This window comes from Cyrtonyx montezumae, unplaced genomic scaffold, assembly GCF_038088225.1.
Source record: "Cyrtonyx montezumae isolate F1298 unplaced genomic scaffold, pur_monq_1.0 scaffold_1, whole genome shotgun sequence".
Lineage (NCBI taxonomy): Eukaryota > Metazoa > Chordata > Aves > Galliformes > Odontophoridae > Cyrtonyx > Cyrtonyx montezumae.
Genome location: NW_027071825.1, coordinates 7,877,098 through 7,896,182, shown reverse-complemented (window position 1 = coordinate 7,896,182; position 19,085 = coordinate 7,877,098). Strand labels below are relative to the sequence as shown.

At 38.4% G+C, this 19,085-nt stretch overlaps 1 protein-coding gene across 1 annotated transcript; it reads right to left on the bottom strand.

The window, feature by feature from the left end:
* Window positions 1-396: 396 nt before the first annotated feature.
* STIL (STIL centriolar assembly protein) lies at window positions 397-18,946 on the bottom strand. Its single transcript, XM_065739220.1, has 16 exons — window positions 18,915-18,946; window positions 18,508-18,615; window positions 16,823-16,938; window positions 16,533-16,720; window positions 15,291-15,538; window positions 14,495-14,578; window positions 14,289-14,375; window positions 12,790-12,937; window positions 11,560-11,669; window positions 10,693-10,807; window positions 8,995-10,044; window positions 7,599-7,764; window positions 6,631-6,856; window positions 4,598-4,787; window positions 3,630-3,868; window positions 397-1,917 (listed from the first exon to the last, which is right to left on the bottom strand). Exons 1-16 carry the CDS (start codon window positions 18,944-18,946, stop codon window positions 1,089-1,091), a joined length of 3,936 nt encoding a protein of 1,311 aa, XP_065595292.1. The 3' UTR covers window positions 397-1,088.
* Window positions 18,947-19,085: the final 139 nt, after the last annotated feature.

The window sequence follows — 19,085 nt, the reverse complement described above, 5'->3', positions numbered from 1 at the left end:
GGGCACCTGGAACTACAGCATCGCTGACAGGAAAAAGAAAGGAAAGCACTAAAGTATCCACTACACATAAAAAACTGAACAGGAGTGAAACCGTTAACAGCAAGGGAACGGTTAATTGGTAACTGAATTCCTCAACTTGTGGAGCAGCCCTTCTCCATAATCCTGTAACAGCAATTTCAGTAATGGACTGTAATGCTTTCACAGACTAATCTGTATGTTAATAAGGAACAAAAGTAAAACAGTTTTTTTTTTTTGTTGCTTATCCCACCACCCAATATCGGGATTGCTGAAGAATACCAAGTGACAGTGACTTGCAGTCAGCCACACCAAACAATGCCTGGGAACGGGCAAGTTCTGAAATGAAAACCACAGACAACTGCAGGGAGTTTTGTTGGATTGGTTTGCTTTTTAATGGAAACTTGGACCTCTATGAGCAATATGTACATTTTAATAAATAGAAAACACCCAGAAAAATAATCACAAGAATGATAAAAGTGCTAGTTTGTCCTATTTCCTTACAGGATTGCACGATATAGAGTCTGTTTCAGGTGGGATGGCACGTGTAATCAAAGTAATTTTATGCACAGTAAGGCCATGATTCCATAGCCCTTCCAACACAACCCCACAGCAATCCAAACACTTAAAGCTTCTGGAAGTTAGTGCTTCAGCTCTGTTACCCTGCCATGCCACACAGCACCTCTGGCTTCACAATTGGCACAAACACATAAAAGTTACCATTCAAAAAAAAAAAAAAGTCAACAAAAAAAGTGTTTAAAAATAAGCAGCATTGTTAAAACCAAGCAAAGAGGACATCTCGGGTTCAAGTCAATTCCCCTTTTAGATGATACTTTAAAATTATGTTACACTGTAAACAAAAGTGCAAGCATACTTCCATGCTGATCAGTGCTGACTCAGACACCTCAAAGTGGCTGTCACCAACCTGAACTGAAAGCTCAGTTTTACAAGTTTTATGTTGCTACAATAAAGTGACCTCAGAAAAGATAACTTAATCCTTGGTTTCCTGTAGTCTTTTACAAAGGGGTCCCCTTTAGATTTGAAGCAGTATCTGCTGTTATCTCAGGAGATGCTCAGAACAACTTCGGCAGCTTCCTGAGTTGTTTCACATCAAGAATGGTGCCAACAGAATTCATGCTGTTTGAATGGCTGAATGTCTCAAGGGCTGGAGCATGCAGATTTCCAGCAAAGACTTGAATATCTCCTCCACCTTTCCTGCCAGGTTGTTCAGTGAATTCAACCTTCCCAGGTAACAATTTGTGCTTGGTCTTGAAATCCTTTAAAATCTGAGCTGAGTTCTCATTTGTTTGTTCTGCTCTGGGAAGAAAAAAATCGTCTGTAATATTCCTTAATATAGGACTGTTCAATTCTGGTGGAAGAGCACTGGCAGTCAACTCTCTGCTGTGAGTTTTCAGACGAACAGGAGCTTCTTCATCAATTCTTTTGGCTAATTCAGTCCTGTGGTTTAATTCATCCAACAGAGGGGTGAAGTTTTCGTGCAGCACGCTTTCACTTTCAACAGTGCCACAATTGCTATCTTGAACATGCAGTTCCTCTTCATCTTCACTGCTGTCACTGCCCTGTATCAGTCCATACCGTTTCATGTACTTCTTGGTTGCAAACGACATATTGTTGGGAGAAATTAAGCTAAGACCCACCATGCTCTTTTCCGTATTTGATTGCATGATGTCTTGGAAACAGAAGTCAGCAGGAGGATTTTGGTCTGAATGACTGAGAGAAAGTCTAGATAACTGACTTTCACTGAGATACTTGAGTGCTATAGCATTTGCTTCCATGCTCAGGTCAGCCACATTAGGAGTTAAGCCACACATGCTGACATTGGCAAAGGACATGTAATTTAGTCCAGGAACCACTGCTTCGGGATTGATGCATGCTAATATGCTGAAATAAAGCATCAAAAAGTTAGTTTAGCATTACAGGGAAAGAAGCACGTGTTTCACAGCATAGCCTGATAATTTTATTTTGCTCACTGTATTGATTTCTCCTTCTTTCTGAAGATCACAGATCGATCAGTCTGCTCAGTGCTGAGATCAGACATTCTGCATATATTAAACAACACCTCTGCAGCTAGTCACACTCATAGTATTCAATTAATATCTTGGAAAAAGGATAGTATTACCTTCTGATTCAGTGCTAACCACAACCCTGCTGTTGAGAAGAACCAACCTCCAGCAGATCTCAGTGCTGGTTGTTCACAGCTGAGCTGAGCAATTGGTCAGCTCTTCTCACCACTAAATGAGGAATTGCATGCCACTGACCCTGGGACTCCAGGTTCTAGCATCCAACCCCAGATTTGTATCTCAACAGAAGATGCAAACCCATTAACAGAGATACCAAGGACACCTCATTTTTCCCCAATGCCAAGGTTCTAGTTTCTGAAGACATCCTTCAGTAAGAGGCACATTCATTCACATGCCACACTAGTGCCTTGTATGTGTTAGATATTTGAGGACTGGGAAGACAGGCTCTGGTATGCTAGTAGCAGTTGTATATCAGCCCACTTAATTCATGCCCTATGCAATAGTTAATAGATCCAAATCCCTTGCGTACAGAATCTTCCTATTTCACTGAGTGCAAATTCTGAGTTTGCTTAAGGAGAGTGAATTCTTGGCTGAAATGAACCACACCACAAATCAAGCTATGGACTTTCACTGTAGTTTTCTTCTCTAGTGAGGCCAGAGACCTTTTTTGATGAGATTAAAGTGAAAAGGAGAAAAAAGAGCTTAAAAACTGTACAACTAAAAATAGCTTCTGATATATAACTGAAAAAAAGATTTATTAGGATACCAATATTTGGTTTACCTCACAGTTCTACACTAGTATAAAGACAATTCTAAAACTGAAGCTGTATCAGGCAGCCAGCCTGCACAGAAGCAACTACACAAATCTTCACATCTCAAACATTCTTAATGGTATGCTTCAACCTTGGGAGTCAGCCCTGAAGTACTCTCACATTTGGACTCAAGTTTGGTGGGACCCTTCCAACTTGTACTATTTTGTTTGATTCCACTTCTGATCTTTTTTTTGCTTGTTTCACCAAGGCATTTTCCCTGCCACTTACAGCCTCCCTCTACTTCAATTCAAAGCATTCACAATTAAAAGTGATTAGGACGGAATCCATTTTGGATACATACGGATGTTATGATAACAGCTTCACTTACACTGGTGAAATACAAGATGTGGGTTAAGAGGTTGTGATAAAAATATCTAACTATTGCTGCTTAATGTTCAGCCTCACAACTTTAAACAGTGCCTCCCTGGAATACTCTGACATAGCACAGAGGACTGAAATCACTCGAGCATTTTTTCTGACGAACTGTGTGCTTCCACACACAGTGCTTAAGAATCACCAGATGTTCTAATGGCTACAGCTACTTGTGTTACATTAAATTGAATTTGCTAACAGAGCTCTCACACCTATCTCAAATACCCACAGCATGAGCTAGCAGTGTTTCATCTTTGTGCAGGAAATGCAGATCAAGCTGCCAAATAATCCCCACCGGCAGCAAATACAGTCCTTTCTTTGCTCACTAAGCTGATCCTCATTTGTGGCTGGATCTAGAAGTTACTACTTAAAATAATCGGTATTTTACCTGGCATTCTCCACTTTGGGTGTATTTTTCTTCATTCTGCTGGGCGATTCAATCTTCACTCCAAGGCTTCTCAGCTGTTTGAGTGTAGCACTAATCACACTCTCTTTATCCACCACTTCTGTGTCAGTCCCTGAATCCGTTTCTGTTCTATCATGGACACTCTGATACTTCACATCATCATTTCCTGCTTTTACAGGCAAGTGATCTTCTGAAAACTTTAAGAGATGGTTTACTTGGCCCTAGAGGAAAAATAAAGGAGCAGGTAAGAGCCCATATGGCCAAAATTGTCATGATGTGTAGAAGTTGTCATAAAACAATTCTGTTGTAGTTCCATGCAATTATTTTGCAATGTACAATGAGCTCGGCCACCAACTTATTCTGACAAATCACAGAATTGTAGGGGTTGGAAGGGACCTCTAGAGATCAACTCCAACCCCCCTGTCAAAGCAGCTCCCTAGCCCAGGTTGCACAGGTAGGTGTCCAGGTGGGTCCTGAACATCTCTAGAGAAGGAGAACCCACTGTGAAGAAGTTCCCACAAACCAAACCCATACTCAGTGTGTATACAATCAAGTAAAATCCCAGAAGAGTAGAAAAACACTGAAGCACCTTATGTTTCAAATTCAGAACAGTTGCTTACAGAAAGCTTAAATGAAACACAAGAAGATTAAAGCCTCCTTCCTTTAAGGGACTTAAAGGTAAAGTACTGTGATATTTTAAAGGGTGCTAATTGGGGAAAGCTATCTACTGACATCAGCTTTTAGCTACATAATTAATTTGGCAGTAGCTAGTACTCCATATATGCACAGAACAGTGAAGAATAGCCATTTAAATCTCAAAAGGAAGACCCAAAAACTCAGCTTTTTTTTTTTTTATAACTTATAAACTTGAAAACTGCATGCAGTTTTCTGTGATGCTAACACCACATCGTGACTTCAGCAGTACAGAATATAAAATCTAAATTAATTACCAGCAAATCCTGGTAAAGTTTCTGATCCTCTGATGGATGCCGGGGCACCGAGATGGATGGCTCTAGGTTTTGCTCACTTGTTACCACCACATGGTTGCTGGCTCCCTCTGTTGGTTCTTCCTGTAAGCACATGCTAGCACTTTCCTCTAAGGATGAGCTGTGAACAATTGCTTGGGAGACGTTTCCAGTTCTGAAAGAGACCATTGACATAACCAGATATTCCATTGAAGAGAAAAAGATATCACTCCCAGTGTGACTTATTGTGAACACCAGAAGAAAAGACAATATTGGAAAGAGGATCTACCATTCCTTGATTTGTCTTTTTGCCTGAGACTTTGAGAGGAAATGACTGCAGCAAGGAGCCCTTTGAGGACTGAAGAAACAGCTTCCAGATTAACATTATGACACCCTCACTAGTTTTCCCAAAAGACTGCATTGGTTTCTCTGAATAAGTCATAGTGCCATCATGTTTTGACTAAACCTTAAAGCAGATTAAATTATTGAAAAAACTGGAACTAGTCTCCTTTTCAGTATTTTCATGGAAACTTTAGAATTAATGTGTTTTCAATATGCTCTAACTATAACTGCTTATTTATTTTTAAACCAAAGCAAACAATTGGTAACAACATTTCTGTGGTAGGTTAAAGCCCACGTAAGAACTTGAAGATGCTGTTGTGAGTATGTACACATTCAGTATACACAGAACCATCAACGAACTGAAAACAAACCATAGGTGAAATAGTTCTCCCTAACAAATGCAAAAGAAAAACCAATCTACCCCAGGGTTTTCAAATAAAAAGGGTAAATATTCTACAATGATAGACAATGTGATGCTCTGCATCCTCACTCACTAGCAATGTGAGTGCCAGCTTAAACCTTCTGAGATCAGATACATCAATAGTACCATCATCCCAAAGAGATTGTTAAGCAACCCTCCTTCCCCTTCCAGTCCCTCCTCAAGAGACAAGTGCAAGATAACAGAATTTCACAACCCAACTGATCAATTGCCTGCCTTGAGAGCGATAAGATTTCAACCACGTGACATGCTAGATAGTCAGCGTAGTTATCAGTTACTGTTATATTAACAATTATTCATCATTCCCCAAAGTGTCTCCTTCCTCTTCAAAGAAATCTGAGCAATGCTGTGTATTCACTTTATAAGACACTTGCACAACTGCTCCACAGGTTTATGAATCCATATTGAAGAGAACCGTAACACTGCACTTCTTTAAAATGATATTCAAAAGATTTATTTGTATCACAAACACTTATGGTAACAGTATATGTTTGTAGACAAAATTGTAACCAAGGAAAATTAATATTTAAATTCTACCATAATTATAACCCACCCTTCCCAAGGTGATTATTTTAGAAACCTAATCTAACTAGGATATTTCATCTAATTTTTTTAAAAATAAACCAATATTCCCTGAGCATTAAGTGCCAAATTGTTGAGCTATTCCATACATATTATTAACACTGACGGAGTAGATAACTAAATATTTTTGAAGTTTCTTCCCAAATTAGACAGATTAGTTATTATAGCATGAGGAATCTGATCTTAAAAACAGTGAAATATCAGTGAAGTTAACACCTGAATACACAGTGTAATCAGGTGCAGAGGAATTCAGAGGACATAACCAAAAACCTTTTGTCTCAAGCCCCACAAGTAAGCGAAAAGGTTTGAAATGCTGCAAAGGAGGACAACTAGCTACAGCAGCGCCCCCTTTCTGCTCAGGAGTTAAAGTGAAAAAGGAAATGCTGCCAGCACTTTACATGCTTTTTAAAGGCTTCTGCCATCAGCTGCTGCTGACAAAAGTAGCGAAACGTGCATGAATGATAAATGCAAACTCTAAAGACAACTGTGTTTTGGCGAGCTGCACAATTCCAAGCATAATCAAAAAACAAAGGGGAAGAACTTAACTGAAGTCAGGTGACTACTTATAATTCCTGAAAAACAGAATTACAAAGAGGTAGTAACCTCTGAAAGGTAGTTTAGCTTATGCAAACACCAGATATTTCTGGTTACTTACTGGAGAGTATTCTGATGAGTTCCTTCTTCCACAAGATGAACACTGTCCACAAAACTGGGCATATCAACAACCCTTAAGGAAGAAGCAATACTGGTGTTACTTGCATCTTGCTCAGCATTAATTGAAATGCTTATATCTTCCTTAGAAATCTCTGCATCCTCTTTCTTTCCCTGTGGTATGGTGTCTTCCTGTTTTTCTGATGACATATTCCAGAACAAGCTAGCACCTAGAAGAGAAGAGAGATTTATTCATTTAGGAAAGCCATTAGTATCTTTTGAGACTCTTAGGCATTATAAAGCTAGAGGAATTGTTTGCATGTATTAATTTTTCTTCACTACTTTGAGTGATTTAAGGTTTAGAATGGCCAAGAGTTGCAAAACACTGTTTGAGTGCTACTTTCAGAAGTATGCTCACCAAGCACACTTGATGAAAACAAGTGAGACACCTCAAAATTTTATCAAATTACCAAAATAATATTTCTTTATAAACAGGAACCAACACAGTAATAAGTAACTTTAAAGTAAGATACAAAGCTTACTAGATTTAAAGAGAATAGTCTTCCCTTCACGCATGCACCTCTATGAGTTCCAAACATATTACTGTTAACATATTATCTAAAATAATCAGATAATAGCTATTTCTTTTCAAAATAGTGTATTAATTTTAAAAAGTGTCTGTTTTCTTTTTAAAGAATTTTTCTTTCTAAACAATTAAAAAGAAGACATTGCTAAAGCTAACAGAAAAGTAACACTTCCAGTGATGGAAACTGCTGCCATTGCAGCCCCAAGACTAGGGCAGCTACAGCCTGAAGTCACAAATAACACTCAGAGAACTCAGCTGTTTTGGTATCTGGGTGCATGCTTGTGAACATTCAGTATTTCTGCAGTAAATTCCCTCTCCGTACTGTCAAAAATCACAGAAGCATCCAGAAAGTGATGACCACCTTCTCTTAAGGAATGACATTTTACCTGTGCTCACAGCAATGCTCACACTTTTCCTCGTGGGTAAACCTGGCGAGGACTGTGTTTCCATAGTAACAGGTTCCCCTTGCTTCTCAGGCTGCAGAGCATTACTAGCTGTGGCTGCTCCAGAGGAACAAGGCTGGGGAGACTGTGCTTCCAATAAGCGCTGGATCTGTAACAGTTACCAGAATGATATAATTTATACTGTATTATATTTCACTGTACAACAGACAGAAGCAAATTAAGTTTGTATCCTCTAAGATCTGGGTTCAAAATCCAGGATGCACTGCCACAGAAGTCTCATAACATTCCAATCTCAGTAGTGCACGCAGCATAAATCAAAACATCAGTGTTGATGGTGGCAGAGCTAGCAAATAAGAGGTTTTGTGCATGCTGGCAGAACCATACCACGACAACCTGAGTAAAACCTACTTACACTACACTCCTTGCAAGCACTTTCTGTCCTTTTTATTCACCTGCAAAGCTATCATTGATCAGTCAAGCATTTTATATGCCAACTGTCCATACACTATGTCAAAACAACTTTGTGTTAAATTATAAAATTAAAAAACAAGCACTTAAGTGATAAAATTATGGTTGCCCAGGCAGTCTTCACTCAAGCCTTCACCCTGTTTGAAGATCACTTTGTAGCTCTAATGTATTTATACAGCGAGGAGTGGTTTCCCTCCCTGATGCAAAGTTCATACTTTGAGAACTTGATTTTACACACAGGAACTACAACTACAGTCTGTTTTCTAGTTTAGGCAAGAGAAATACATATTACTTATGATTGTACTGATTTTTCTATTCCCATCATTCTAGCAGCAGAATTCAAGCACTGGCTCTTCAATCCCAAGTCACATTCTGCAGAATATAGGTGGGCATTCTGAAGGCTCAACCTGGTGTTTAAATAAAACTTAGTGAGATCAGCAAAACCCAGCTCTCCGGCCCAGCAAACACCTGGTGAGTCTTGCAGATTTGGTACAAATAATTCTTGAAGTTTTTTAAGCAAGAACCTCAACAGCTCAGGAAGCCACAGACACGTGCATGGGTACTTCACCTCTATGTTCACATTAAGTCTAAAGTCTCTAGTCTGTATATATTGACAAACTAGAATTTACTTTTTTCTTTAAGCATAGAAAAACAATTCTGCAGAAGACATTTCTGCATTATAAACTAATCTGCTTAAAGAGAAACCTTCACATTATGGAATTACAACAGAAAAAAGTTTGTTTGTTTTAAGCAACATCGACTAGCAGAGCTAATCCCATCCCCAGACTGGACCAGATATGATAGGCTTTCTTCTCCTCACGAAGCTAGACGTTTATTCTGTTCCTTTGACAGGGAAAGTAGCAAAACAATCACTAAGAGGGCAGAGGAAAAAGAAGCCATTTCAACAAACCTGAGCTTGAAGTAATTTGAGTTGTCTATCTTGCTCTGCAAGAACCCGGTAAGCATCTGGAGATAATCCCATCATCCTGTTATCTGATCCTGCTGTGGAAGCAGGAGTGTGCAAACAAGGTGAGTGAGCACCACAGAACTGGGGACTAGATGGGCTTGCATTTGAAGGCAGTCTTATTCCAGGTGACAAGCTATTTTCAAGAGAACAGCTCCCCATTTTCCCATGATACCCCATACTTATAGGGCTATTTGTATAATTGCAGCAAATACTTGGACAATTGGTATTCTGATGGAACACTGTGCATGGGTTCTGTTGAGCTATCTCTGGCTGAACTTCTGTTCCATGTTTGGGACCCATTTCATCAATTCCTTGCCAGGAGTTTATTGAATTATATTGGACTGAAGCAGGAAATTGACAGTTGCATGCACTGGCTCGACAGCAAGGCAGAACATTAAGTGGCACCTGCAGTTCTGGTGGTCTTCTGCAGCTCTGCAGTGAAAAAGTAGAGTTGTAGAGGACTGGCTGTGTAACAGCAGAAAGCTGCCTGGAATCAGATACAGAGGTTTTTCTAACTGGAGGTTCTCTCTGCTGTACTAAATCCTGAGGGAGCTGTGCAAGTCTTTGTGGTGGCCTTCTGGGTTGCTGCACAGATGTATCTGGGGAAGGCCCACTACAAGGTGTTGAAGGAGAAGAAGATCCAGAACTTTTTCTTGACTGTGGACAAGATTTCTTACAGTGCAACTGTTGCTGCAGTACAGCCTGCTTCCCCTGGGAAGGCCTCGAAGTTGGTATTTTCTGGTTTAAATGGTTTGGTAATTGCCTCAAAGAAGGATCTCCTACATTAGCAGATAAGTTTTGTTTGTCTTCAGAGCACTGGGTGGGGTAATATGTTGATCCTATGTACCAGTTCTTTTTGACAGACTGATGTAGTGCTTGAGGAAGACTTTCAGCATTTGAAGTCCCCACAGGCTTAGGCAGTTGTCCTGATTCCACAAAGCTCCCATCCAAAACAAGGGACAGTTCAGGAACTGATGGAAAGATCCTGGTAACCTGAAGGCAATCACATAAGCAAGATTTAAGTTTTCTTTAAAAGTACAATCTTTCTGCACTTCACAAGCAGAATTTCCTAGTATTTGTCCAAGATACTGCTTCAATTCAAAACAATAAACTGTTACCAGCACTAAAAAGCTATAAAAGGAATACCTTTTTAGTGACTGGAGAGTCCAGACATAGAAAAAGCAGAAAAATCAATCTTGAAGTATTAATCCATATGGCTTAATAGCTGTATCTACCAAACAAAAGCCCTGTCAGTCTGGAGTGCAAGGCTACATGCCCACTCTTACTATCCTTAGACCCAGGAGGCAGCACCACTGTTGTGGATTATCAAATATGTTGTTACAGGTACTCCATTATACTTGTATGCACTACAGTAAAACAAAACAAACCCCACAAAGATAAACTAGCAGATATGCAGTTATTTTAAATAAATAATTAAATATGCAGGAATTAAAGTGCCTCTAACCCCAACACAAAAGCAGGCTGACTAGAGGCAGTAGCTGAGACTCTCAGTCTACTTCAGCTCTGTGTCTGTCAGCATTTTGAGACAGAAGCTCTGATCCCCTTTCAATTAGCTTAGCTGCTTCAGTTATCACACCTTCTAGGATCTGAGAAGCCTAGAGATGTTATTTACTTGGTTACCTGTTGACTCACTGGGTGAGGACTTGGAATTGGTCTTGGGGATAAATCCTCATCTTCAACACCAGAGTCATGATCGTTTGCTGATAGTTTACTGGGTGAGCAGCCATGAGGAGAACTAAAACAACATTAGTCAAACTGAAAACTTCTGCTCGTCAGATTGGGCACCAGTAATACAAACTTGCACATTTTTTCCACTGTGCAGTCCACAGTGAAATATCAGCATTATTTTTTCCTAGAAGCAGATTTAGGTCTCCCTGTTTAGCCAGAAAGTTCATATGGCAAACAGCTCTAAGACCAAACAATGAAAACACAAACTCTGTTTTGGGGCAATAATTATACCAATCCTCTTCTCTCCATATCACCATACATACACATCTTTTAAGCACTGTTCTAACAGTGAAACATTGATTTATGTTAGGAAGATAAGTGATAAAATAAAGATAAAGGCCATCTTTCAGCCATAGATAAAAAGCTGATGGATAAGTCAGGTTTTCCAAAATTCCTAACTTTCAACCCATCCAAGTCCCAGTTCTGAAAAGTCAGAAGAAAACAAATTTTTAACCAATGTAAGTACATTTCAGAGCTTTGAGCCAAAGGACTCAAAGCTCCATCAGCTAAGAGACCTCATCAGAATGTATATGTTACAACCACCAGTACCAGGAGTAGAATTACTAGTATATTCCCTAGCAATGGGGAAAAATTTTGACCATCTTGCTTGAACATGAACTCTAAGAATAAACAAAGGTCCACCCAGATTTTAATGCAAAAATCTCTGCAGTCAGAGCTAGCCTGACCTCCTACATAACAGAAAATAAAATCTGATCCAATACATATTTGATTTTTGTGCATAAATGGCATCTGATTTACCTTCTAATAGGAAGTTTCTTGCAGATTCTGCTGAAGAACTCTGTTTCTGCATTTTGTTTCTCTGCACTCAACTCAAACTTGATAGGGCTCTTGTCTGAAGGTTCAACATTCTGAAATGAAATTTGTTGTATTTGTGAAGCATGCCACTGTCAACTTTTAATAACCAAGATACTGCTCCCAAACAGTTTCAAGAAAGTTTATAACTGATTATCTGTTGCTTGTTCTTTACTTTCAATTCTCAGTTCCTTCACCACTACAAGTAGGCAGGCTCCCTTTCCTGTTTAACACCGTTCCCCTTGCTACTCTGTAAACTAGTAGTTGGCCTAATTATAGCCATGAGCTTCCTTGTTACAACTGCTTAGACAGTCTCCTACAAGCCTGCATCATCATAGGAAGCAGCGAGTGTACCTATACCCATACACACACAGTTGGGAAAGCCCCAGTCATTAAAGACATTGCTGTCTTCAGAAAGCAATGCAAAAAGAGCATTTTCTGGAGAAAGAGCAGAGCATAATAGCACAGGTCACATTACACTGCGCATTTCTTTACCAGTGAAAGCATTGAGCAAATGAGCTGTTCAGGTTCTGCATTTTCCCAGGAAAACATTTAAAGAACAGAGATTTCCTAGGATTTCCTCAAGCCCTTTGAGTACTTCCCAGTACTGTATGAAATTCCTTCAGAAAAAGTTACCTTGCACAAAGATAAAACTTACCCTACTTTGTTACTAAAGCACAGCAAGAGCTCTGCAAGTTACCTACCACTGAATGCCATTTTGCACTCAACTCTGAACAAAGCATAACTAGCTAGGCTTTGCTGTCCAGAAAGAAGATAGAAATATGCATCACCTGTAGCAGTTGACAGAAGTTTTCAGCACGTACATAGCTATACCAGATTAATGAATGCTACAGGAAATAATCTCACCTCATAAAGCCAAAAGGTCACTTAAAAAGAACACTAGCAAATTTCAGCACAACACACTGCATTTTAAAGGATAGATTCTTAAATACTTCCAGAAAAGTCAGCAGGTGCTGACTTTGGAGGTTCTACCTCAGTTTGATACACACACAACTTACAATTAAAACACTGCCAAAACAGAACTCAAATAAGTAACATTAATAGCTATGTCATTTTTAAACACTGAAGTTTCTTTTGGATCACATTATTTGCCTCCTTTAAGTACTTATTTTTTATTTTAACTACTGTGATGCAGTAAGTAATGAAGCCACTTACTTTAAAGAGGTGTACTGTTTCACTGCAAGTTAAGAGCTGGAACCCTAATTCAGTCTGCCCACTGCAAGGGCCACATTCATAAAACTCTGGTTCTCTGTGTGTCAACGAATAAAGCAAAATAAGAAAACTCCCAGATTCTGAGAAAACCCTAAAATAGAAAAAAAAAAAAGCACACATCTTAAAAAAAAACAGGAAGAAGGTCATTAGCTTCTCATTATATTGGACAAGTTATCTCACAATTTATCAGTCTGGTCACTTACTGCATTTTGAGTAGCACTGAGCTAAATATAGGTTGAGCAGAGACCTATGACTGATGTCATATTTACACATTTTTACTTTTTACATAAGTAAAAACAATAGTGAATTTCCAGCAGTCAACATTAACAAAGAAGTACAAGCAAGCACTGAGAAAACAATCCGCACTTCCAGGAAATGGCATGACTACTTTCATACTACTTTCTTTTGTTATTTCTATTTGCGATAGAGAAAGCAGTAAGAATAAGATATTTGAAAAGCACACTCAGATAGAACTTCAAAATGATTCTTACAACTTAAGAGTTGAAGATGTATGATGTACAGATTAAGCAGTTAGCCTGCAGAGGTTAATTCTCTTTGCATGATTTATCAAATCAACTTAATTCACTTCCAGGATAAAAATCACAGAAAGTTAATGAAAGTCAAGCATCCAACTTGCCTACACAAATCTAATCATCTAATTGGGCTCTTATCTGCATCTGTGTGCATTTAAGTTGCTTAAGGAAAAAGTCTGTTCAGTAATTACAAACATCTGTTCACCAAATGTGTTTTCATTTCAAAATTGAAAAGTATGACTGAGCATAAAAAATTCTTATGCATATGGCATATTTTAGTTTTATTTACTAGAAGAGCATTTTAAAATTGTAAAGATCTGAACTCCCTTCCTGCTTCTGTAGAAAGTGAACTTGGTAAATATTACAGATTAAGAGAAATAGAAAGCGAGGAATGATTATTTGCTAATACCATAATGGAAAAAAAATCAAAATGCAAAAAAGTTACAGAAACGGAATATTTGGGAGGAAGTCATACCAAGACAGTAATAGATGCAAATCAACATACTTCAATAGGCTGGTTAGATACAACCAGGGAAAAGCCACGTGTCAAAAAAAGTCAACCAAAAGAGAAGTCCAAAAACAAAACTACAACCCCAGCACTGTTTAAATTTTTTCTGCCCGTTCTCATTTAAACTAAAAAAAAAAAAAAGCAGTGACCTTGATGCTATTAATATTTACCTTCTTCTGTCTTTAACCCAGCTTGCTAACACTTATCAGTTTCCAGAAGATTTGTGAGGCATAAGTCAAAGCTAGGAACAACAACAAAAACAGATAGACCCACCTCCTGTACAGCATCAATCAGATATTCTCTCAAATACCCTTGAACAGAGCACATGTTGTCATACTTTCTGGAGAGGACACATTTATAGGCAGCCAGTAATTTATGTTTTGCAGATAAAAGCAACTTGCCTTTCTTGAATTGAAGAACTGAATAAATATCGCAGACAACAGGCCCAGACTTGAGGACTATAGATATGAGTAACTCCACTCATCCAACTAAAGCAAGAAGAAATATCTAATTAGAGATCATTACATTAGCAAGTTTCCTCTACATATTCCATCAAATACCTCTTAAAGCAGTAAGAGTATTAATCTATACAGAGCCAGATACTTACATTCCAACTAATGGCAGAGCATATGCCTTTGGATCAGACTCGAGCAGCAAAAGTAGCTTTCGTGTCTGGTCCATAGTAAGGTAGCTGAAACAAAGTAGATTTTCTTTTTTAAGTATTTTGTAAGTTAAAAAAAAAAAAAACAAATGAAAGTTTATGAAGTGGTGCAAGAAAAAAAAAAAGGTTTTCTACTTTTCACTTAAGACCTGTACATAAAAAAAATTATCAAGCACAACCCTTGCTTAATATTCTTTTACAAGCAATGAATCCAGAAGGGAAAGTCATAATAAATTTAAAGATTAACTTTCAGAAATGCATTCACAAGGTCTCTCACCAAAATATAACAGCATTGAGTTGCTTCAGATTATTTCCCTGTTCTATTCTATTAAAATAGTTACCAGTCAGAATAACAACTCCTCAATATCTTTATAAGCATGATTAACAGAAAAAACTTTTATTCACATTTATCTGATGCTCATTTTAGGGCCAGCCCTGAAATTGTTTAACAACCAAATGCTGTCCATGGCTGTTTTGTTAACAACATATACCTCAGCTTGACTCAGCAGGAAGGTGCTCCTACTGAAGAGAAAAGCTAGAGTTCCTACTGAACAAGCTAAGATCTTTTCTTGACCCCATTTCCTGTTTATAATGTAATACATTTTTCTAGGTACTAGAAATCATGTCATTTTGGTGTCAGTTGTATTAAAAAGGAAAGCACTAACATCTCCACCTCTCCTTTTTAAGAAATACAACATACTGGCAGGACAATTATGGAGATTGAGCATTATCCTTCACTTACCCACATTTATAAGTTCCTTGAACTTGTGCAATATTCATAGGGCTGTTCAAATTCCTTGCTAGGGCTGTGGGAATAATTGGGACAGACTTGACTGGTGTGTATTCCAAAATATTTGCTGCTGTAACAGAAGCCCAGTGAAAACTAAAATTTAAATTATCCAGGTTTTCTGTAAAAACAATGTGAGCTCTGACAGTGAGCAGCTTAGAAAGATCCAGTGAATCTTTACTGCACAGGCTGTCCTGCAGATCCTAGAAGTAGGGAAAAGAGAAAGTTAAAGTATGAAGTTGCCTTCATATTATTACCATAATTCAGTTTTATTACAGTGGGTACTCAAACTATTCATTATAGCTAGTACTGCAGTAGGTACTACATAAACGAAACCTATTAAGTCACGTTTCCAAAGCTCCTGGCTATAACGAATATAATGAATAATAATGTAAAATGTATTTGAAACTGAACCATGCAGATGTTAGCATTGCCTTACATTACATTCAGAAATCCAAGGTTAAGTTGTATAAAAACTAATGAAATCATAACATGTAACAAGAATCTCAAAGTGAGCAGTTAGTTTTCAAGAAATGTGTATTTTAATATTTGGATATACCATCCTGAGGAAAATTTAGATTAAAGTAAGCATTACTGCTATTATAAAATATCAATACATATTTTCATGCACGCATCACAACAATAACTACAGACAAATAATGACATTTATGGTGCATGCATTCAATTATCTGTCCATGTGGTCCAGATGAGACATTTTGGCTATAACTATTAATCTATAGAGACTTCACAGATTTTTCTTGAATGTCACTTGCCTAGCAATGCTTTTTATAAACTGCCATGTAAATACTGCAACTCACTCATTATAGATTTCAAAGAAAAAGCTGCTCTTTCTTGTTTAAATTTGTTACTATCACCGATGTCTTGTACATTTTGGGTGGTTTGACCAGCTGAAAAATTACAGCCACACAGCAAAACTTTAGTCCAAGTTTCAAGAGAATGTAATCCTTAAACTTCTGCAAAGACTTCTGATTTCAGCAGCATTCAACGTGCTTTTCAATGACAAATTCAAACAGCTTATTTCACATAAGCAACTAGGTAGTCTTCCTTCAGCCACTACTTTCCTGTGTTTGTTTTAAACCAGTGAGGCTGGAAATGAAGCACTGTATACAGTCCTATCTCCCACCTAGAAGTCAGCTCAATGTTTGAAAAACCTGAAGGTCGCCAGCAGCCACCTACCTTGAAAGCCGAGCTGATATCTTCAGCACTGTGCACTATAATGCTGTCTGAAGAAGGTCCCCACGCATTCACTGTACACGCAATCAAGAAGTCTCCAGGAAGAGATGCAGTTGGAACCTTGCCTGATCCATTGGCAACTTCTCGACCAGGATCAAAACGGTCTATTGTTAGCGTTACACCTTCCCCATCTTTAAAATAAATAAAGTTAGCGTCCAAGAGCAACAATTCAGGCTCCTTGATAAAGGCTTACTCAACCACTATTGAGTGTGTATCTGATATTTAAAAGTTACCTTCATCTACTGTGAGAGTCCCAAGCAAAAAACAGGCAAATGATTTTCTTTCGCTCTGCCTCGCATGGCGATAGGCAAGTCGCAAGGTTTTCTCCATCATTGACAATTTTGGATTTCTAAAAAGACAACAAGTTGAAAATTCAAATTACTCAATAACTTGCTCAATTTGATCATCCTTTAAGTAGAAAATATAAAGAAGCAGCCTAAGGCCTTAAACAGCAAGGTGATAAAATTAACATTTAACAGTATTGTACAAAATACCATCTCGCATCCTGTACAATTATTCATATTCAAGAAGAATATATTTTAAGTGGAGCAGAACTGTATGATCATCTCAATGAGAGTTTGCTTGACTAGTCTAGCAAACCAACAACAGATTAGAGAACTTTTTTCCAAAGAGACTAAACAAAGGAGAAGAGCTTTTTCAGCTGGAGGGCAATGTTGTTACAAGAACTAGAGGTGAACAAGTTAATTATTTTAGTACCAAGAATACAAGTTAGAAACACCAAGAACAAAACACAGAACCTCTGAGGAGTTTCATAAACCAGAAGAGTAGAGGAGGCCAAATGCTTAACTTATTTTGAGCCCATATTCTCTCATTTTAGTACAATACTAAATGGGGATTCTAATAGCAGGAGTAGTAGTCTGGGCTCAGTGATATAGGACTGTAGGTCAGGAGAAGAATTATGTAGCTCAAATGACTACACAATAAACAAAAGAAAGAAAGTAAGAAATTTGAAATCTTGGTTAGTTAGTACATCAGCATTATTTTAGCTTGACACAGCAATTTTGAGTGGGAAGAAGTTCAAAGTTCCAAGTGAAGCTATGGATTTACACGAATAGAGATGACAGTGCATACTATACCTGCTCAATAATGAAGTGTGCTCATAAAAAAGCATTTAAGTAACCTATTTTAAACTTTATCAAAACGTTGAGGCTTTAATTTAAAATGAAGAAGCATTATGTAGCAAGGACATGTGGAAGCTGCTTTGACCCATGCATAACGGCTGCCCAGCTCTTAAGATTATCTCTACACAGAGTAAATGTTTTCTGTTCTTCACCTGTTCACAAGGATACTCATACATTTGCTTGAAAACCTATAATAAGATTTTCAGTAAATTTATATAATGAAACTATCCATGTAAGTATCAAGAATCAGTTTTTACTCTCCATTTGTTTTAAAAGTCAGGTTTGGAATATCCTGCCCTAGAAATTCATACAGGCTTCAGATCTGCCTCTAGACTAATTCTAGTTAAAAAAAAGAAATTTTCGCATTTTAATCTAGATTTCTGCTGCAAACAAAATTCAAGTTGCACTTGAACTACGCTACCTGTATTTAGTTTGTCAGTAAATATTCTTCTTCAGATATTTAGACACAAGAAAAAGCAGGTTGAATAAACCTACAAGTATGCAGCTATATCTACACCCTTCCACGAAGGAGTGGAACAGAAAGAAATGAGTATGCTATTTAGACTAAGGCACCTCCAAACAACTGACTGTAATTATTCCACAGAAAGCAAAACACTCAAGCCTCTCCAAAGAGAAACTCTGTACGATTATTACTGACACACTGCTTGTTTCTTTCTCCTTTGTATCTTTTGTACACTAGACTCAAAAGACAAAATGAAGCTTTCAATCACTACTTTAACTGATAGCTGCCTTGAAAAGAAATAGGCTATCCTTACCTGTAATAGGCAATATGTGAACCAATGACATCCCCCATGGGAACTGGGTCCCAAAGTGCGTGCTTTGACAGAGGGAAACTGAAAGGGACCATCCTATCAGGAACAAGCCTGGAAAAAAAACATAACAAAGAAGAAAGTAAGGCAGTAAGTTCAGTAAATTTCAAATTACATTTGCCAGAAGGAGTAAAATAATAATTCGGTAAAAAAAACAACAAACTGGACACGCAAACGGAAGCCGACAGGAACCTTCCCACCTGACAGCTCCTTCGGGGAATCCTGGCAAGTGCACGGCCCCAAATGCCACACTGCAGGTGTGGGGCAAGAGGCAAAGCTGTGCTCTCTCGTTCTCCCCAGAAATCCCCGCAGCTCTAAAAGAAAGATCGCCCAGACCCTCCCCGAGCAGTTACCTGGGATCCACGGCAGGCAGAACGGACTCCATACGAGGGGCTGCCTGACGGACGTGGCACCAACCGGGTGCCACAGGGGTCCAGGAGCAGCCCCGAAGCTGCAGTGCCGCAAATGATGCTCCGTTCCGCGCTTCACCTCCCGCCGCTCTCACAAACCCCTCTCACCGCGCC